General features: G+C 38.0%; 1 protein-coding gene across 6 annotated transcripts in view; it reads left to right on the top strand.

The window, feature by feature from the left end:
* The window catches only part of LOC130428781 (protein NLRC3-like), a 92854-nt gene that overhangs the window by 64617 nt on the left and 5621 nt on the right, over positions 1-22616 (top strand). For 3 of the 6 annotated variants that reach the window (XM_056757018.1, XM_056757019.1, XM_056757023.1), the window contains 6 exons: positions 3783-3956; positions 11431-11604; positions 12727-12900; positions 17159-17332; positions 18695-18829; positions 21643-21816. In XM_056757018.1, coding sequence (XP_056612996.1) covers positions 3783-3956; positions 11431-11604; positions 12727-12900; positions 17159-17332; positions 18695-18829; positions 21643-21816 — 1005 coding nt within the window. The remainder of the gene's footprint in view (positions 1-3782; positions 3957-11430; positions 11605-12726; positions 12901-17158; positions 17333-18694; positions 18830-21642; positions 21817-22616) is intronic. The other 3 variants (XM_056757021.1, XM_056757020.1, XM_056757022.1) reach the window with 3 other exon arrangements.

Consider the following 22616-nt stretch of genomic DNA (forward strand, 5'->3'; position numbering starts at 1 on the left):
TATTATCAATAATTTTTTTAAACACATCGTCAATTACTAGTTCATGATGATAAATGTAATTTAAGACCTAACATTATTCGAACAGGATTAGTATTATCTGAGGACCTCGTGTGATTTAGAAATGACCTCCTCACATCTGTATTTCATGTGACGTGAATTAGCACGGACAAGTGAAGCTTGTGATTTTACTCAAATTTACGGACTTAAATCCCGAGTTATGATGGCAAGGCTTTGCATATAGTATATATAGTTTTATGATTTCCACCATCATGTCATGTTTATTCTTGGTCTTGCGGTGGAGTCATGGCATTGCCTTGGGTTTTGTGTGAGAAAGACATGGCTTTGTTTATATTTTGGCTTGGCATGCTCTTTCTCGTGTCTCGTCAGTGTTTCCGGCCATCTCGTTTCCTTGTTACCTTCCCATTAGTGTTTAATCTCCAGCACCTGTTCCTTGTTATTTATCCACTGTCTGTCGCCCCTTTAAAACACCCTTGTGCTCATTGTCCTGTGCGTGTTAATTGCGAATGTTGTGGAAGTTGTTGTATGCTGTTCTCTCGTTAATTGTGTAGACCTTGTACTGCGTACGTTGTTGCTGTCTGTAGATGCCCTTTCTTGTCCAGTTCCTGTTTCCTTGTGTCCAGTAAGTGTAGTCTAGTGTTTGAATTAAGTGTTTATTTTCATAGTCTAGTCAGTCTGTGTTTTGTTTCTGTTTATAGTATCCTACCTTGTTTTCCCCCTCGTGGGTTTTGTTTTGTCCTTTTATAGAGTTCTGTGTTAATAAATCTCTGTTAAACCCCATATCTGTCACGTCTCTGCCTGCAATTGGGTTCCGACCATGCCGAAGCATGACAGTACCTGTCAGCATTTGAGACCCGCATTCGGGGATCTTCTGTCCGGTTCGCGTTAGGGGAGTATCCATGAGAAATAACTAAATTGGAGATTCCCATTCAAAACTGCACCCGAAATAATATCAAAACACTTCAACACAGACTCCATTTGTGCTATTTGTTTTTATTTGTTTTGTGTTATATTATCTGCCATGTTATCTGTGTTTATTATGCGCCAAAACATCTGACTTCATCTGTGCAGTTGAGCAGTGACCAAACACAACTCAGGTAAAGAAAATACCTCCACACATCACCTGCAGTAGCAATTACAAACTGAGATGGCGACAAAGTGCCTCTTTAAAGGGCCACAAATCCAGGTGTTTCCTGCAATGTATTTTTTTTTCCTTTATTTGCATGCTAAAATGTCACACTTATAATATGTGGATGCACAACATTTCTAAATTTAACAGCATCATTTATTGAACACTGACTTGAACCTTGAACTAAACTTGAATAAATACAGTTTCACTCCCCTTCTTATACCGTATCTCAAGGTTAAATTCTTGAACCATTAATGACCACCGCATCAACCTTTGATTGGAGTTTGCCATCCGCGAGAGGAAACCTAGTGTGTTTAGATCGGTGAACACTATTACAGGAAAACCACTACCACCAACATAAACTTCAAAATGATGAAGTGCTAAGAGTATGGCTAAAGCCTCCTTTTCAATGGTACTGTAGTTGCATGGGCTCCGTCAAACTTTTTAGAAAAGTATGATACAGGATGAACAATTCCCGTTTCACTTTCTTGTAACAATACTGCACCTCCTCCAACAGCACTGGCATCCACCTCCACTTTAAATGGGCGCGAAAAATATGGAGCAGATAAAACATGAGCATTACAAATCAGATCCTTTGCTGCGCAAAATGCACTCTCACAATCGACATCCCAACGAAAAGTTCTAGAAGAACTCGAAAGATCAGTAAGAGGAGATACCACTGTAGAAAAATTCCAACAGAAACTCCTATAATATCCCACCATTCCTAGAAAACGGCGGAGTTGTCTTTTTGTCCTAGGCGTGGAAAAATCCAGAACAGCTGCAACCTTGGCATGCAAAGGACGCACACAACCTTGTCCTACCTGTTTGCCTAAATATGTAACCATAGCCATCTCAAACTCACACTTTGCCAGGTTAATTGTTAACGAAGCCTCCCTCAATCGGCTGAAAACCTTTTCTAGTGTTTGTAAATGTTCGTCCCACTTACTGGTATAAACCACTACATCTTCTAACCGGACAAAACCTGCTGCATCAACCTTTGGAAGGTGGCTGGTGCATTAAACATTCCAAAAGGCATTAGAGAGTTTATACAGCATTATAATCTAAATGAGTCTCAAGATTTAATATTATCTCAATATTCGACAGTCGAGCACCCAAACCCAATTTAACACGCTCATACAACTTCTCTTCATCCACCACATCCCTTTGAGGTGTTAATTGCCTCAGGAGCAACAGGCAAGGTGGGAACAGTAACTTATCTACTCATATACGGCTTGAGCATATTGATGTGAGTTTTCTTCTTGCCGTCAGGAGTTTGAATTACGTAATTACTTTCACTCAATTTAGCATCAATTAAATAAGGACCAGTAAATCGAGCATGTAACGGGGAAGCAGGAACTGGCAACAAAACCAGTACTTCATCATTTGGTTGGAAGCTATGAAACAGGCTTCTTCTTCAATTTTGTTTGGACAACCTCTAAGTTTGCTTTAGCCAGTTCACACACACGATGTAAACGCTCTCGCATACGGGTAATCTGACAGAGAGCCAGTGTAAAGACTCCAACACAGGAGAAATATGATCACAAAACCTGAACACAGACACAATTCTAGCTGCTGAGTTTTGCACATATTTGAGTTTGTTAATGGAGGTTTTAGATACTCCAGCAAGAAGAACATTACAATAGTCAACACGTGAAAAAACAAAGGAATTGATCAACCTCTCAGCAACTGAAAAGAGAACATATGACGTAAAAGACTATATTTCTCAGATGGAAAAGGATGTCTTAACTGTATTCTGAATAAAAGACTCAAATGACAGCGAAGCATCAAAAATGACTCCAAGATTGTTTACTTTGCTGTGAAACTCCATCTGTAGATAAAGTTATAGAGTCTGTATTTCACAGCTGATGGGAAGAGCCAATGAGCATCACTTCAGTTTTAGAGTCATTTAGAGACAGAAAATGATCAGACATCCAGCTCTTGACCACGTTGACACTGTGAGATAAATGCACAACAACTCAGATTGTACTGAAGTAAATTTAATGATAGGGGAACCAGAGAAGATTTGTGAGTTCTCAAAGCCAAAAAGAACGACATATAAGTGTGAGGATATTCATATTTTTTTACTGAAAGACTGTAGAAAATCATTACATAACTGATCAAATGCAGTCAAGGAGCTGGAAGCATCTGCGTTGGTACTCTTGTGTGTTTCAATGTTTATTTAATGATGACATAACTGACGAACATTTGTCAAACCTGACAATCACACTCGGTCACGCAGCAAAAAAAACCAAAATAAAGTGTCTCGTCATTCTTGATCATGAACTCTGGAGCAGTTGACTTGTGATAAAAACACAATCTGACCCAACAGACCAACAAAACAGACTGTGTGAGAGTGTTTGTGTTGATCTTTAAAGATTCTGACACAACTTTAACATTCAAGACGATCTGTTATTGTACATTAATGTGACAGTAAGAAGTGCATCATACAACACATATGATCTGAAAAAATCATCTGAACAAGTAATAAATTCTGACACTTTATTCTGAGCAAATGAAAATGTAAATCTTAGTGATGTCATTTTATAAAACATTATTTTATATAGTCATTATTTTGATTGAATAATGACATTCTGCTGAAGTGAGAGACTGAAGTGTGTGTTATTGTTCTCTACAGGTTGAGTCAGTGTAAGATCACAGATGAAGGTTGTGTTGCTCTGACTTCAGCTCTGAGATCAAACCCCTCACACCTGAGACATCTGGATCTGTCTGATAATAATGTAGGAGATTCAGGAGTGAAGCTGATCTCTACTGTACTGGAGAATCCTCACTGTAAACTGGAGACACTGAAGTAAGATCATCTCTATGATAGTCACACATGTACTGATTCTTAGTTCATCATCTTCTATATTCATGTTCATGGGTTGGTTGGGGAGTATTTGAGATACAGGAATGTCATAAAAACACAAACACAAAACTTTACATTATAAGTGTATTGTGATTGTCAAAACATTTGATAACTACAATCAACATCATTTTATTACTTTTAATTTTAGTTGAACTGTCTCTTTAAAGTCCAGACATGGACTTTTCAAACAATGTTTAAGAGATCTTGCCAAAAAGAATAAATCTGCAGACTGGGAGCTCTGTCATCTCACGAAAACATTGTATAAAAATACTTTGCATGCCATAGTTTACACAGGACTGGAGGGAAATGTGCATTGATACTCCTTCATTCTTCATGTTGTGTGGTTTATTTTGATAGGTGAACTGTCTTTCCCGCGTCCCAGCGCGACATCCGATGAGTTTTACCAGATCGCATCACACATGTCTAGTCAGTAACACTGACAGGTGAAAACATGCAAGTCGCCTCGCGAGCGTATCACGCTGAAGGGAAACGGGGATTTACATATTCCCCTCATTGTAATACTGCTTAGAATTTAGAAGTTAGACATAATTAATATTGCATATAAGAATGTATAGTCTGTTTAATATTTGCCCTGTGGTTCTCTCTCCTTTATCTCAAATGTGTGCTTTCACTGTGTGTGTGTGAGAGTGTGTTTGCGTGTGTGCGTCTCTGTCAATGTGTGTAAGTATTTGTGCATATTGTGTGTGTGGAGCATTTGTATGTCTGTCTTTTGTTGTTTTCACCTTTTTCTTGTTTTTACAGGTATATGCCTTTAGTTGTTTTTCTTGTATTCATTGTGGCTCCTGTACAGCTGTGTTGTAACAATGAAAATTGTAAAAAGCGCTATATAAATAAAGTTGAGTTAAGTTGTAATCCGCCAAAATGACGGATGGCCTACAGATTTTTTTCCGTCACTGGTAAAAAAATCTGTCAATGTCAGAGAATTTTTGGTTAACGCGACTTCTGGTACACACACGTACAGGAATATCCCGACCACGGCCAATCAGAGGGGGGTCCGCCCTTCACTATCTCTGATTGGTTTAGACCACGATATGGGCCTAATGTGTGTCTGTTGTTGAATCACAGAGAGACTTTCAGAGTTGCAGAGACTTTTTTTCCCTCGAAAGGCTGATCACAACGGTGCGACCTCTGATTATTTTTAGTCACACCACTGAAAAATAAGGTCGCATTCGCGAACAAATTAGTCGCACTCTAGAGCCCTGCATTTACAGGGGATTGAATGCACTATACCTTGTGGCTTTTGCTCTTACTTAATAAAACTTGTCAACATGGCTTCTTTATGTGAAGACGAGTGCATTATCAATGATCAATGGGTTTGGATTAACAATGTCAATCGCTGGCGGTTTATTTGTGAAAGGAGGACATGACAGCAGCTGATGATGAGGCCAAAACTAGCATGTCCACTTCTTTGACTTTTTAATTTGACTTTATTATGACTTTATTTGGTTTATTATGAGCACTTAAGCTTAAATGAGACTTGAGTCTTTGTAATAGACGTAGGTTATGGTGTCAACCATGATTTGTTGCAATTTTTAGGTGTTCAGTCTTATTTTGATTTAAGAAAATAAATGTGATTGCACTCCTCGCGAATCAAGTGTTTTTGTTTTTCACTGACATGTCTCTTAAGTGTTGAGTACTAGTGATGCTTTAAGTCTACATTCAGTTCAAGTAAAATACTCAAGTACTGTTAAATTCAGATACTCTTAAGATACTCTGAATTGTCACTTTTAATGGAGTAGTTTTTGCTGCAAGGTATCTGTACTTTTTCGTAAGTATGGTTTATAGGTACTCTTTACACAACTGGAAAATCTGACCCAATGGAAGCACATAGATGAGAAATAAGAGTAGACCAAGAACCGAACCCTTTGGTACACCACGAGAGACAGTAGCTGTATGAAAATCTTCCTTCTCAATCCTTACAAAACTCTGCCTATCTGATAGATATGAAGTAAGCCACTGAAGAGCAACACCAGTGAGACCGATTTCAGATAGTTGAGAAAGGCGTACAGAGTGGCAGACAGTATCAAATGCTGCACTTAAATCATTAGCACAAGTAGACTGTAAGCACCTGAGTCAAAAACAGGAGGACATCATTAACCTCTTTTAGAAGCGATGTCTCAGTGACATTAGAGGGGCAGAAGGCCTGATTGAAATGGCTCAAAGATTATTTTTCTCCAAATGAGATTCTAGTTGTGCTATAACTACCTTCTGTCAATGTTCTGGATAATGTTCTTTTGTGGATGTGTGTTTTTTAATACTAAAGTCAAGTACTGCGTGTGCACATTCAGAGCGTGATGTGTTGAACACTAGAGAAAGAGTGAGATTAAAGGAGTAGTTCAGCTTCAACATCAACATTCTGTCATCATTTACTCAGACGAAAAAAGTAACAGCGACTTCACAAAAAAGGACAAAAAAATAAGTTCTGTGGCATAATTTGTGTCACGGTTCCATCTGTTTTTCCCTTGGACTTCACTCCCCTTGATCTCATGCTCAGCCTCATTATCCATGGACTATTTATATTCATCTTGTTCCATTGTTCTATGTCCAGTATTGTTTATGCTACGTGTGTGTCTCTGTTCCAGCTTGGATTCATTATTAAAACCTATTTTTGTTTATGCCTTGTCGTGCTCTTTGGACTCACCCGGTCACGCATGACAATGTGAGGTGGCATTCAAATATAAAAGTATAAACAGTATATATAAACTAATATACATACATGTACTTTGCATATACATAATTCAAATTAAAAAAACGTCCCATCTTTTCTGGAATTTGGGATGTAGATTTGTTGCTAGTTGCTTTTTTAAAAATAAATCACTAAAGGGTAGCGATCTGGTTGAAAATCAATTATAATATGTGAGGTCTGAGGTCTGAACTAAATCGCAATACATTTTTAGAACAGCAGGGGCAGCCATGTTCACTGCAAACCTAAACGTGGACATGCTGATATCTTTTAAATGCAAAAAATCAAAGAAAAGCACAGACGGCATTAGTTTGTTTATATTAAAGAGACTTTTTCTATTATTAACTTGTTTTAAAATGGCAGTTTAGGTTTTTTATTTGAAAAAGAACATAATTGTATTATACAAAGAAACCTGAAGCATTTAAGAAATAATACAAGGGAAGTTGTTAATTTCTAATTTGTAAAAATTGTTAATAAATCGCATTGTGAGATCAGAATCGTAAATTGCATCGCATCGTGAGCTGAGTGAATTGGTACATCACTCCTAAAGGGGTCTGAAAAATGTATAAATCTAGCAACAAAGTCACCAAGTTGGCAACACTAGAGTCAAGTTAATGGTCTTTATTGTTGTTGTGTTGAGTTACTGCTTTATATTTTATTTATTCGTTAATTCAATGTATTGAATATATTTATTTATTCCTTTTTTTTACATTCTGACCTCAGAGTTTTCTTTTGGTGTTAAGGCCGTCAGCTTGATTATTTCCGATGATTTGTTTTCTTTTAAAGTGGCATTCCTTAAGTTATTTTGAGTAAAAATGAGCTAAAGCCAATTATTGAGCAAGCACATGAAAGAACGGTGTTTAATGCTGTGTCATTAACCTTGTTGGATTAGGGTTAGGGTGTATTTATTTAAGTTTCTGATTTTAAAGTTTATTATCAATAATTTTTTTAAACACATCGTCAATTACTAGTTCATGATGATAAATGTAATTTAAGACCTAACATTATTCGAACAGGATTAGTATTATCTGAGGACCTCGTGTGATTTAGAAATGACCTCCTCACATCTGTATTTCATGTGACGTGAATTAGCACGGACAAGTGAAGCTTGTGATTTTACTCAAATTTACGGACTTAAATCCCGAGTTATGATGGCAAGGCTTTGCATATAGTATATATAGTTTTATGATTTCCACCATCATGTCATGTTTATTCTTGGTCTTGCGGTGGAGTCATGGCATTGCCTTGGGTTTTGTGTGAGAAAGACATGGCTTTGTTTATATTTTGGCTTGGCATGCTCTTTCTCGTGTCTCGTCAGTGTTTCCGGCCATCTCGTTTCCTTGTTACCTTCCCATTAGTGTTTAATCTCCAGCACCTGTTCCTTGTTATTTATCCACTGTCTGTCGCCCCTTTAAAACACCCTTGTGCTCATTGTCCTGTGCGTGTTAATTGCGAATGTTGTGGAAGTTGTTGTATGCTGTTCTCTCGTTAATTGTGTAGACCTTGTACTGCGTACGTTGTTGCTGTCTGTAGATGCCCTTTCTTGTCCAGTTCCTGTTTCCTTGTGTCCAGTAAGTGTAGTCTAGTGTTTGAATTAAGTGTTTATTTTCATAGTCTAGTCAGTCTGTGTTTTGTTTCTGTTTATAGTATCCTACCTTGTTTTCCCCCTCGTGGGTTTTGTTTTGTCCTTTTATAGAGTTCTGTGTTAATAAATCTCTGTTAAACCCCATATCTGTCACGTCTCTGCCTGCAATTGGGTTCCGACCATGCCGAAGCATGACAGTACCTGTCAGCATTTGAGACCCGCATTCGGGGATCTTCTGTCCGGTTCGCGTTAGGGGAGTATCCATGAGAAATAACTAAATTGGAGATTCCCATTCAAAACTGCACCCGAAATAATATCAAAACACTTCAACACAGACTCCATTTGTGCTATTTGTTTTTATTTGTTTTGTGTTATATTATCTGCCATGTTATCTGTGTTTATTATGCGCCAAAACATCTGACTTCATCTGTGCAGTTGAGCAGTGACCAAACACAACTCAGGTAAAGAAAATACCTCCACACATCACCTGCAGTAGCAATTACAAACTGAGATGGCGACAAAGTGCCTCTTTAAAGGGCCACAAATCCAGGTGTTTCCTGCAATGTATTTTTTTTTCCTTTATTTGCATGCTAAAATGTCACACTTATAATATGTGGATGCACAACATTTCTAAATTTAACAGCATCATTTATTGAACACTGACTTGAACCTTGAACTAAACTTGAATAAATACAGTTTCACTCCCCTTCTTATACCGTATCTCAAGGTTAAATTCTTGAACCATTAATGACCACCGCATCAACCTTTGATTGGAGTTTGCCATCCGCGAGAGGAAACCTAGTGTGTTTAGATCGGTGAACACTATTACAGGAAAACCACTACCACCAACATAAACTTCAAAATGATGAAGTGCTAAGAGTATGGCTAAAGCCTCCTTTTCAATGGTACTGTAGTTGCATGGGCTCCGTCAAACTTTTTAGAAAAGTATGATACAGGATGAACAATTCCCGTTTCACTTTCTTGTAACAATACTGCACCTCCTCCAACAGCACTGGCATCCACCTCCACTTTAAATGGGCGCGAAAAATATGGAGCAGATAAAACATGAGCATTACAAATCAGATCCTTTGCTGCGCAAAATGCACTCTCACAATCGACATCCCAACGAAAAGTTCTAGAAGAACTCGAAAGATCAGTAAGAGGAGATACCACTGTAGAAAAATTCCAACAGAAACTCCTATAATATCCCACCATTCCTAGAAAACGGCGGAGTTGTCTTTTTGTCCTAGGCGTGGAAAAATCCAGAACAGCTGCAACCTTGGCATGCAAAGGACGCACACAACCTTGTCCTACCTGTTTGCCTAAATATGTAACCATAGCCATCTCAAACTCACACTTTGCCAGGTTAATTGTTAACGAAGCCTCCCTCAATCGGCTGAAAACCTTTTCTAGTGTTTGTAAATGTTCGTCCCACTTACTGGTATAAACCACTACATCTTCTAACCGGACAAAACCTGCTGCATCAACCTTTGGAAGGTGGCTGGTGCATTAAACATTCCAAAAGGCATTAGAGAGTTTATACAGCATTATAATCTAAATGAGTCTCAAGATTTAATATTATCTCAATATTCGACAGTCGAGCACCCAAACCCAATTTAACACGCTCATACAACTTCTCTTCATCCACCACATCCCTTTGAGGTGTTAATTGCCTCAGGAGCAACAGGCAAGGTGGGAACAGTAACTTATCTACTCATATACGGCTTGAGCATATTGATGTGAGTTTTCTTCTTGCCGTCAGGAGTTTGAATTACGTAATTACTTTCACTCAATTTAGCATCAATTAAATAAGGACCAGTAAATCGAGCATGTAACGGGGAAGCAGGAACTGGCAACAAAACCAGTACTTCATCATTTGGTTGGAAGCTATGAAACAGGCTTCTTCTTCAATTTTGTTTGGACAACCTCTAAGTTTGCTTTAGCCAGTTCACACACACGATGTAAACGCTCTCGCATACGGGTAATCTGACAGAGAGCCAGTGTAAAGACTCCAACACAGGAGAAATATGATCACAAAACCTGAACACAGACACAATTCTAGCTGCTGAGTTTTGCACATATTTGAGTTTGTTAATGGAGGTTTTAGATACTCCAGCAAGAAGAACATTACAATAGTCAACACGTGAAAAAACAAAGGAATTGATCAACCTCTCAGCAACTGAAAAGAGAACATATGACGTAAAAGACTATATTTCTCAGATGGAAAAGGATGTCTTAACTGTATTCTGAATAAAAGACTCAAATGACAGCGAAGCATCAAAAATGACTCCAAGATTGTTTACTTTGCTGTGAAACTCCATCTGTAGATAAAGTTATAGAGTCTGTATTTCACAGCTGATGGGAAGAGCCAATGAGCATCACTTCAGTTTTAGAGTCATTTAGAGACAGAAAATGATCAGACATCCAGCTCTTGACCACGTTGACACTGTGAGATAAATGCACAACAACTCAGATTGTACTGAAGTAAATTTAATGATAGGGGAACCAGAGAAGATTTGTGAGTTCTCAAAGCCAAAAAGAACGACATATAAGTGTGAGGATATTCATATTTTTTTACTGAAAGACTGTAGAAAATCATTACATAACTGATCAAATGCAGTCAAGGAGCTGGAAGCATCTGCGTTGGTACTCTTGTGTGTTTCAATGTTTATTTAATGATGACATAACTGACGAACATTTGTCAAACCTGACAATCACACTCGGTCACGCAGCAAAAAAAACCAAAATAAAGTGTCTCGTCATTCTTGATCATGAACTCTGGAGCAGTTGACTTGTGATAAAAACACAATCTGACCCAACAGACCAACAAAACAGACTGTGTGAGAGTGTTTGTGTTGATCTTTAAAGATTCTGACACAACTTTAACATTCAAGACGATCTGTTATTGTACATTAATGTGACAGTAAGAAGTGCATCATACAACACATATGATCTGAAAAAATCATCTGAACAAGTAATAAATTCTGACACTTTATTCTGAGCAAATGAAAATGTAAATCTTAGTGATGTCATTTTATAAAACATTATTTTATATAGTCATTATTTTGATTGAATAATGACATTCTGCTGAAGTGAGAGACTGAAGTGTGTGTTATTGTTCTCTACAGGTTGAGTCAGTGTAAGATCACAGATGAAGGTTGTGTTGCTCTGACTTCAGCTCTGAGATCAAACCCCTCACACCTGAGACATCTGGATCTGTCTGATAATAATGTAGGAGATTCAGGAGTGAAGCTGATCTCTACTGTACTGGAGAATCCTCACTGTAAACTGGAGACACTGAAGTAAGATCATCTCTATGATAGTCACACATGTACTGATTCTTAGTTCATCATCTTCTATATTCATGTTCATGGGTTGGTTGGGGAGTATTTGAGATACAGGAATGTCATAAAAACACAAACACAAAACTTTACATTATAAGTGTATTGTGATTGTCAAAACATTTGATAACTACAATCAACATCATTTTATTACTTTTAATTTTAGTTGAACTGTCTCTTTAAAGTCCAGACATGGACTTTTCAAACAATGTTTAAGAGATCTTGCCAAAAAGAATAAATCACTGAAATCAGTTGAAATTATGTATTTAAGTATTTATAAGTATATCTTTTTATTTTAATAGATTAAACACAACCAATAAACAAACTTTAAAAGCCACACAGTTTACTGAGACTTTGTAAAATGCTTAATGTGAAAAGCACTTAACGTACCCAAACAACCAGCAGAAAAAAACTCAATTTCTGTCAAATGTTACTTGTAATAAACACAAGCTGCTGTCAACAGAAGGAGTTGTTATTCCACAGATAAAGTGAATAATGTCACGTTAAGTGTTTTCTCCTCCATAGAAGTCCATTATAAGGAAACAGTTTAATGTGGGACATTCACACACGCTTAACATGAAACTTTACTTGTTGTGTTTATATTCTGAGCTCATCAGATCATCTGCACATGAAAAACTTTATTTACAGAAGCGCTCGGCTCTGTCAACACTAACTCTCGTCTTCTTTCATTTGATTGGTCACCTCACTTATTTTGACATTGAGGAGCGCTGTTAGACCACTGAGACGTTATCAAATGTTTGCAGCATTAACGTCTTGGATACGTATGTAACCTCAGTTCCCAGATGGAGGGAACGAGACGTTGTGTCGAGAGACCGACAGAAAGGGAAATACACTTTGGATTTTAGACAATTATTACACACATTTGATGACACACTATAGAAACAATGGTGCGTACGGTCCTGTGTAAGAAAACAGATGTGTGGTGTGAGAGCGTGAGAACAGCATTTTAATGATGAGGTGAAGATTTAACATGATGATGAATGTTATTCAGTGTAATATGTGTTTCATTCATGACATTCTGCTGAAGTGAGAGACTGAAGTGTGTGTTATTGTTCTCTACAGTTTGAGTCAGTGTAAGATCACAGATGAAGGTTGTGTTGCTCTGACTTCAGCTCTGAGATCAAACCCCTCACACCTGAGACATCTGGATCTGTATTATAATAATGTTGGAGATTCAGGAGTGAAGCTGATCTCTACTGTACTGGAGAATCCTCACTGTAAACTGGAGACACTGAAGTAAGATCATCTCTATGATAGTCACACATGTACTGATTCTTAGTTCATCATCTTCTATATTCATGTTCATGGGTTGGTTGTGGAGTATTAGAGATGCAGGAATGTCATAAAAACACAAACACAAAACTTTACATTATAAGTGTATTGTGATTGTCAAAAAATGTGATAACTACAATCAACATCATTTTATTACTTTTAATTTTAGGTGAACTGTCTCTTTAAATGTTGAGCTCAGATCAGACATGGACTTTTTAAACAATGTTTAAGAGATCTTGTCAAAAAGAATAAATCACTGAAATCATGTGAAATGATGTATTTAAGTATATATAAGAATCAGTGGCGGCTGCTGATCTTTTAAAGAGGGGAAGCTCATTTTCGGCCTAAGTCATAAAAATTGTCCATTTATTTATATGTAAATTCTGCCCTACGTTCCTTTTCAAGAAAATGCTCTGTAACCCTGTCGTACCAACTAGGCATCTTTTCCAGTGACTTGACCAGTGTCCTCTCAATGTCCAGCAGAGCTAGGCTGCTTAAACGGCCTTGGCCCATTGTGTTACGGGTGTAGGACTTGAGCCGCTTTAAACAGGAGAAGCTCCTTTCTACACCTGCAGATGTAGCTCCAATTGTTGCCACTAATGAGAACAGTTTGTAAAGCTGAGGCATTGCACTGTCCAACTCCATGTCTTTAAGGAACACCAAGTAATCACACAGCTTTCCCCTGTTACTCTGCAAGTCCTGATCTGAATACAGGACTTGAAGTTCAGACCTCAGTCTCCCTGAATCAAAGTGATGGCCATAACTTTTCAGGACACTTTGGAAGTCCTCCTCTGGAAATGCTTGTCTCATGTCATCAAATTTCCCTGGATTGACTAATTCTAAGAAAAGCATACTTTCCAAATTTGAAAAACGTCGAGGAATCTGCTTTATCAAGGATCTGTTATCAAGGATGGCCATGTACAGATTTCTGTAGCGCTCTTGGGGATCCTGCAATTGGGTCAGACGGCGCTTTCTCATGGGCTCATCTCTTGGGTCTGATGTGAGATCTGCTGCTTTGGCATAAACAGCTTGGAAAGCCCCCTCTGACCTCTTCTCTTTGACAAATGTAAGAAGAGACTCAATTCTTTTCTTGCAGTAAAGAACATCCATCGCTCTCTGCTGGACAATATCAAAGACCACATCAGTCTCAGAGAAGATTTGTTCATATGTGTACAACATGAACACAAACTCAAAATCCTCCAGTTTTCTCACGAAGCCTTTGGCACAATCCAGTGTATCATCATCCATTGTCGTATCTGCAATGATGTTATCAAATGTCTGCAGAGCGCCATCATAATTGTTTGCCACAGTGCTCACTATCCGTGATGTGAAATTCCATCGAGTAGGAGCGTTTCTGGGCAACCTTGAGCAGCCTGCAGACTCCAGAAAAGACGTCCTCTTTGTGGATTTTGAGAAAAATGTGGCAAACCCAGAGAGTGATGCAAAAAAATTCTGCACTCAGGCAAGCATTTGGCCCCCTGTGACAGCACCAGATTCAGTCTGTGTGCATAGCAATGCACAAACATTGCACTTGGGGCTATTGCTTTCACTTTGGCTTGCAGACCATTGAGAGCTGAAGCCATGACAGCGGCCCGAACATAGGTCTGTGCCACAAGCTTATCCTTAAAATTGTAGCCCTGCATGTTCTCATTTAAAACATCAAAAACGGACTGAGCATCTCGCCCCCCAGAAACATCAAAAAATCCAATGAAGCGCTCCTGAATTTTACCTGCACTATCCACATAGCGAACAATGACAGAGAGTTGGGCACGGCAGGATATATCAGTGGTTTCATCCACCTGCCATCCAAAAAAGGGAGCATCCTGAATTTCATCTCTGATCTGATCAGAAATGGTGGCTGCAAGAGCAGAGATCAAGTCATTTTGAACAGTGTGTGACATACCAGAAAACATAGTTGAGGACTCGAATTGTGTGGACAGGACAGAGTCATATTTAGCTAATGTTTCTGTGAACTCTCTGTAATTCCTCTTGTTGGATGATTCACTACTCTCATCATGTCCTCTAAATGACAGCTCCTGCCGGCCAAGCAAGGATGTCACATCAATAAGACGGTTTAGGAAGGCCCTGTTTTGTTTAACAGTTTCATTATGTTTAGCCACTTGAATGCGAGCACCTTCATTGATTCCATGCTCAACCCTGATCCTGCACATGCAACTTAATCTTGCACATGCACTCACATGTTCATTGCTATTTTCATGCCTTTTATATGCCCTGTCAAAGTTTGACAGATCTCCAAACCCCAATTTTGACCAAACAACACATCCATGAGATGGTTTCATCAAGAGACATGGCCAGCAGTACATTTTCTTTTTCACAGCACTTCCAGTCAGCCAGCTAACTTTGTCATACCAGGAGAGCTGAAAAGACCTGTTACTTTTCTCTATCTTTTGCACTAAATCAATCTTAGGTGTTGATCTGCCCTGCTGTTTAATTCTAAGTTTCTCCTCGTAAGGAAGACTTTCTAATGGCTTTGCCAAAATCAGGTTGACATTATTAGCACTGTCTGCCATCACGTGCAGTTTGCTAGCTGGCTAGTTCAGACTATATGAATTAATGAACAAACGATCTAATATATATATATATATATATATTTAACTCAACGGGAGGAAATGTGGGAATTATTTTAAACTGAAACAATGAATGTGGTGTGAAATTGTGTGAAATATACGATGAAGGTTGCAGCAGTTTGTCTTTCGACTACAGATGCAAAATCCGCGATGGGACTGAGTTGGAAATGGAGACACAGAGTGATACGCGTCATAATCTGAAGACCACGCCCACACAAACCGTCTCCTTGCATTGCGAGAAGCTGGCGCCTCCTCATCATTTATGACTTATAACAAAAAAAAAATGTCTAAAAGCTGATATGTGACTATGTGTATAGCAAACAAGCTAAAAAAACAAACAAGAAATAAGTTATTATAAGCTGTCGACCCCAAAAAACAAGCGTTTTAGGACATAAAAGTGGATTTAAAAGAGATGACAGACCCTCAAATCATCACGCAGACGCACGGAGTCCGGGCCAGCCCACTCCTCCATTCATCCCTGAGACGCTGAGCGTCCGTGGGCGGGACATAATCGCAGCATTATCCAATGACCGTCTTGTTTCTAAGCACTGAAAAAAAGTGTTTAAAGCAGCCCCATTGAAGTCAATGGACGCTGGGCTTCAACAGAGTAATGCACTGTACGCTACGGGAATGAATGAGAAGGAAATAGAGTCAGCCGACCTAAGTAGCTGATTCTGAATGAAATTGTTTTCGTTCGAGATGAACGTGTTTAACGCATTTTTAGTCAATAAAATGTTAACATAATAGTACATATATTTGACCATTCATTTTTTGACAATTATAGGGGAAGCTGAGCTTCCCTTGCAGTCTTAAAGAAATCGCGTCTGATAAGAATATATTTTTATTTTAATATATTAAGCACAACCAATAAACAAACTTTAAAAGCCACACAGTTTACTGAGACTTTGTAAAATGTTTAATGTGAAAAGCACTTAACGTACACAAACAACCACCAGAAAAAAACTCAAATTCTGTCAAATGTTACTTGTAATAAACACAAGCTGCTGTCAACAGAAGGAGTTGTTATTCCACAGATAAAGTGAATAATGTCACGTTAAGTGTTTTCTCCTCCATAGAAGTCCATTATAAGGAAACAGTTTAATGTGGGACATTCACACACGCTTAACATGAAACTTTACTTGTTGTGTTTATATTCTGAGCTCATCAGATCATCTGCACATGAAAAACTTTATTTACAGAAGCGCTCGGCTCTGTCAACACTAACTCTCGTCTTCTTTCATTTGATTGGTCACCTCACTTATTTTGACATTGAGGAGCGCTGTTAGACCACTGAGACGTTATCAAATGTTTGCAGCATTAACGTCTTGGATACGTATGTAACCTCAGTTCCCAGATGGAGGGAACGAGACGTTGTGTCGAGAGACCGACAGAAAGGGAAATACACTTTGGATTTTAGACAATTATTACACACATTTGATGACACACTATAGAAACAATGGTGCGTACGGTCCTGTGTAAGAAAACAGATGTGTGGTGTGAGAGCGTGAGAACAGCATTTTAATGATGAGGTGAAGATTTAACATGATGATGAATGTTATTCAGTGTAATATGTGTTTCATTCATGACATTCTGCTGAAGTGAGAGACTGAAGTGTGTGTTATTGTTCTCTACAGGTTGAGTCAGTGTAAGATCACAGATGAAGGTTGTGTTGCTCTGACTTCAGCTCTGAGATCAAACCCCTCACACCTGAGACATCTGGATCTGACCGATAATAATGTAGGAGATTCAGGAGTGAAGCTGATCTGTGATGTACTGGAGAATCCTCACTGTAAACTGGAGACACTGAAGTAAGATCATCTCTCTGATAGTCACACATAGGTTTGAGCCGATAGATGATGACATCGTCCATAGCTGATGGTGATATTAATCATGATGTTTTCGGCCGGCATCGTGATTCCCCTTCATGACACAATTTTTATCATCAGGGGGTCTGCGGTCGTCTCCATATCCCGTCCACATACATCACATTCTCAAGACAAATGACATTCTGCACATGTGTCGAGCTCATCCATTCGCCCTTATCATCAGTTGAGTTTGATTTAGAAGCTGCGCTATCATGTGTATAAAACAGTGTTTTAAAATGAATATGATCCTCGTTTATACTGAAGTTCCTACACATGTTTCAGAAAAAAAATTGCAGGTCACATGACCGTTCAGAAACACTGGACATGCGCACACAAATGTAAACACTTATATACACATTCAAGCTGGTTGTAGATGACAGTTGTTCTGCTTCTATACTATATATCAGGTGAAATAGAGTCAAGAGTAGTATGTCCCAAACCTCAGTATGAATAAACAGTAGAGAGAAATACCCAGATGGTCTTCTGCTCGGGCCGAGGTGTGTGAGTGTGGATCAGATGGACACTCTATCCCATGATGCCACAGGAGCTGAGCAACGGTCAAATTAAAAATTAAATCAAATAAAAATAGTGTAAAACTATAAGACTGAATCTGTTTTTAAATGTAAGTACCAATAAAGGAAATTCATGAGACTAAATGAAGTTTTTATTAACGGCAGCGTACAGGTTGTTGACCATAATAGCAAATATATAAACTAACTCATGTGTCCAGAAACATAACTTGCAAACATAAAACACAAAATACTTTCTTTATATAGAAAACCTATGAAGAAGTATCACACACACACACAATACTACACAAACCATTGGAAATCCCAATAGTCCAACATCTACAAAAGTTCCCAAATCACAAAGTGTCTCTATGGAAACAGTAACCTTTAGCAGTCCACTGTCCAGGGTGTTGAAGTGCGGAGCTGAAGTAAGTCCTTGATATCCTCTAGCAAAAAGTCTCAGTTATGGAAAGAGAAACCTTTTCTGCTCCTTTGTTCTGGGTGTTGAAGTGCTTGATGAAGTCAGTCCTTGAAATCACTGTCATCACAACATATTTTCAATGTCCTGTTGACACAGACGCATAGAACCTCCTTAATGAAAACATTGAAGAATATGAAGATATAAAGAATCCTTTTGAGTGAACACAATAATAATGTTTTTATAGTCATTTAATGATGAGAATAAAAGTTCTGTCACTTCAGACAAAAAGATGATTGTCATTGACGTAACATGTTTATTTAATAATGACATTCTGCTGAAGTGAGAGACTGAAGTGTGTGTTATTGTTCTCTACAGGTTGAACTGGTGTGAGATCACAATCACAGATGAAGGTTGTGTTGCTCTGACTTCACATCAGACTCTAGGAGATTCAGAAGTGAAGCTGATCTGTGATGTACTGGAGAATCCTCACTGTAAACTGAAGACACTGGAGTAAGATCATCTCTCTGATAGTCACACACACTGATCACACTGTAACGCTTCCTGTGTCTCCCAGTTTGCTTGATTAAATTATATTATTTAGTGGTGCCAGACAGAGTTACTGTCATTCAATCAACCAAACTTTTAAACTCCCCCAAGAAACCTACAATGGCCTGGGTATTGAAATAACCACAGACCCTTTAGTTACGATTTAGCAAATTCCGATAAAGTTAAAAAAACTATCGTTCACCCAAAGATAAAGCCACAAAGATGGAACGCAATAAATCACCCTATTCATTTTTACTACGGTGTATATTCAAAATCCAAGATCATCAAATCATAAACATAAATTCATAGAAAATAAGAGAAATCATCATGGGATCAAAAAACTATAAACATAGTAAATTCATAAACAAAAAAGGAACCATCAATCTTTAGAATTTCTCCCTTTTAACAAGAAAATCCCGCCAGTGAACACACATCAGTTCATGAGAATCAAATCCAGCCAATGAATAAAGTTCAATTTAATGGAGGATAATCCCGCCAGTTCAGTAGAAAATAATCCAAAACATTCAGTTCCTTGCATCAAGAGAAAACTCTCCCACAAAAACATCGCAGCAAAACAAACAGTCACATAATACGATCACGCATCCGCAACGATCTCCACAGCCCTTGTGATTTACTCACAACCTCCTTTTCATGCAGTCAAATCCCATTCCATGACTCGGCAATTCCATGAGCAGTTAATTAATCAGCGTTAGTACACAGACCTCCTTCTGTCCGAATACACCTTTGCCAAACGGTATCCTTACAGTGTATAAAACATTCTGTCTGGTATTCCGTGCGAAAGGATAAATATTCGATAATCCCGGAAATGAACAGTCTCTAGATCACTATAATCACTGACATACTTTTCTTTGCAAAAAAAAAAGCAATAAAACATTGCAAGAGTCAACAGAGAAACCTCCACGAGATACTGTTTGCCGCCGAGCAGACGCCATCATAAATCAACGGAAGTACTTCCTAATAAAGGCATCTATACAGATTGGATTGTTACCATAACCAATCAAATAACAGGAACCGTTACATAAGAATCTCACTAAGGCTGTATGCATTTAAACATAATATTGAGTTGGATAGCACTGCGAATGAATAGTTATATGTTAATTAAATTATTAATCACTATGTCTGAAATACGTTTCTAATAATGAAGAGTAAAAAATAAAAAAACTGAATAAATGCTGGTTTATCTATGTTTCATGAAGACATCGTCACAACACAACATTCATTCATGTTTATCAGTGTGAACTTTTAAAACATAAATCAATAATACTGTAAACACTCCATTAAATTCAGTTGTTTTGCTCGACATCAAGTGATCAGTCAGTGCTTGAAGTTCATGTGTTGAAGCAGAAAAATCAGGCGTGAAAATATGTGAGTGACTTTGACAAGGGCTAGATGGAGATGATAGAGACTGGGTCAGATCATGTTTAAAACACTTTGACCTGTCAGTGTTCCTCATTCCTGGTGAATGGACATCAGGGTCAGAGGTGCCCAAGACTTACTGATGAACATGTGGAGTGAAGCCGAGCTTGTCTGATCAGCTCAGATGTGAAGAGCGTCTGGAGTTTAAAGTGATGAAAATCTCTATCACATTTCTTTAATATCAGGTGGATGATGGGTTGGTCAGAGGCAGTGTTTATGTTCTGGATAATGTTATGGTTTGAGATCATAATTCTTGTTTTAATGATGTGTGAGTTCATATGTCACTTACTTTCAAGCAGCAATAAAAAACAGCGTTCATGAATACTGAAGTCAAGTACTGCGTGTGCACATTCAGAGCGTGATGTGTTGAGCACTAGAGAAAGAGTGAGATTAAAGGAGTAGTTCAGCTTCAACATCAACATTCTGTCATCATTTACTCACACTCTTGACATTTCACACCTGAAAGAAAGTCATATGACAGTCATCAGAATGTTGATGTTGAAGGTGAACTACTCCTTTAATATTGTATTTGATCTCTGTGTCTCTGTCAGCTCGTGTCTCTCGGGGTGCAGCGGTGCTCGTGCGTGTGAACACACAGCAGACAGCGAGTGATGTTACTGGAGGAGTTATTTAGTGTTTTCCTGATGAATACTGTCAGTTCAAAAGATCATCTCTCTGATAGTCACACATGTACTGATTCTTACAGGAGCAGAAAACATCAAGTGTTTTTAAAACAAAGCAGAATTTATGAGACATAAAAGTTATGAAGTGATCTGATCAGACACAAGCTCCTCTTTGCTGGTTTTGTGTATGAACAGGTTTTCTCCTCTATTCATTATTAAAAACATTGTGTCAGGTACTCTTGTGTGTTTCAATGTTTATTTAATGATGACATAACTGAGGAACATTTGTCAAACCTGACAATCACACTCGGTCACGCAGCAAAAAAACACCAAAATAAAGTGTCTCGTCATTCTTGATCATGAACTCTGGAGCAGTTGACTTGTGATAAAAACACAATCTGACCCAACAGACCAACAAAACAGACTGTGTGAGAGTGTTTGTGTTGATCTTTAAAGATTCTGACCACAACTTTAACATTCAAGACGATCTGTTATTGTACATTAATGTGACAGTAAGAAGTGCAACATACAACACATATGTTCTGAAAAAATCATCTGAACAAGTAATAAATTCTGACACTTTATTCTGACCAAATGAAAATGTAAATCTTAGTGATGTCATTTTATAAAACATTATTTTATATAGTCATTATTTTTATTTAATAATGACATTCTGCTGAAGTAAGAGACTGAAGTGTGTGTTATTGTTCTCTACAGGTTGAGGCTGTGTGATATCACAGATGAAGGTTGTGTTGCTCTGACTTCAGCTCTGAGATTAAACCCCTCACACCTGAGACATCTGGATCTGTCTAATAATAATGTAGAAGATTCAGGAGTGAAGCTGATCTCTACTGTACTGGAGAATCCTCACTGTAAACTGGAGACACTGGAGTAAGATTTAACAAAACATTTGATTTCATCCTCTTTCAAATTGTAAATAAATCTTAGAAACATTTCTTATCTCAGTCCTGAAGGACGTCTAGTCAGTAGGGATGGGAATTGATAAGAATTTAACGATTCCGATTCCATTATCGATATTGCTTATCGATCTGATTCCTTATCGATTCTCTTATCGATTCTCATTGGGTGAGGGAATAAGTACAAATTAGTTTGTTTGTATTAACACCCTTTAATATCTGATAAGAACACAGCACATACTCAGAGTATACACAAATTATGTGTAGCAACCTCAGAACAAACCTTAAAGTAGGCTACAACGTAAAGTCCAGGGACCTATAGAGTTTTTCACATTCATCATTGGTCCAGACAAAAGATAAAATAAAACTGCCATTTAAGTCCCATAAAAACAAAAAACACAGACTAAACAGTCAAGGAAGAGCTTGTGCCTTTGGGAATATTCTACCTGAAACAAAATTCAACTCAACTGACATACACAATAAAAAGAAGTCTTCTGTAAAGACCACAACTATCAACTTAGGCAAATTAACAATTTTTGTGCAGAAAAATTGTCATGTTTGCCCTCTCAGGAAGGATACGAGATCTTTCTGGACTAGCAGTGGAGAACACCCTTTCAGAAGGGGTGGAGGAAGCTTGGACACAGAGATACTTCTCAGCTAGAACTGACAACACTGGCAATGTGTGACTCTGGAGATTATTATTCATATAGTAAAAGTTTACACAATGAAATGGCGCTCACATGAACTAAATAGAGAAGTTACTTTCAGCATTAA

Source organism: Triplophysa dalaica, chromosome 9 (genome assembly GCF_015846415.1).
Source record: "Triplophysa dalaica isolate WHDGS20190420 chromosome 9, ASM1584641v1, whole genome shotgun sequence".
In the NCBI taxonomy this organism is placed as follows: domain Eukaryota; kingdom Metazoa; phylum Chordata; class Actinopteri; order Cypriniformes; family Nemacheilidae; genus Triplophysa; species Triplophysa dalaica.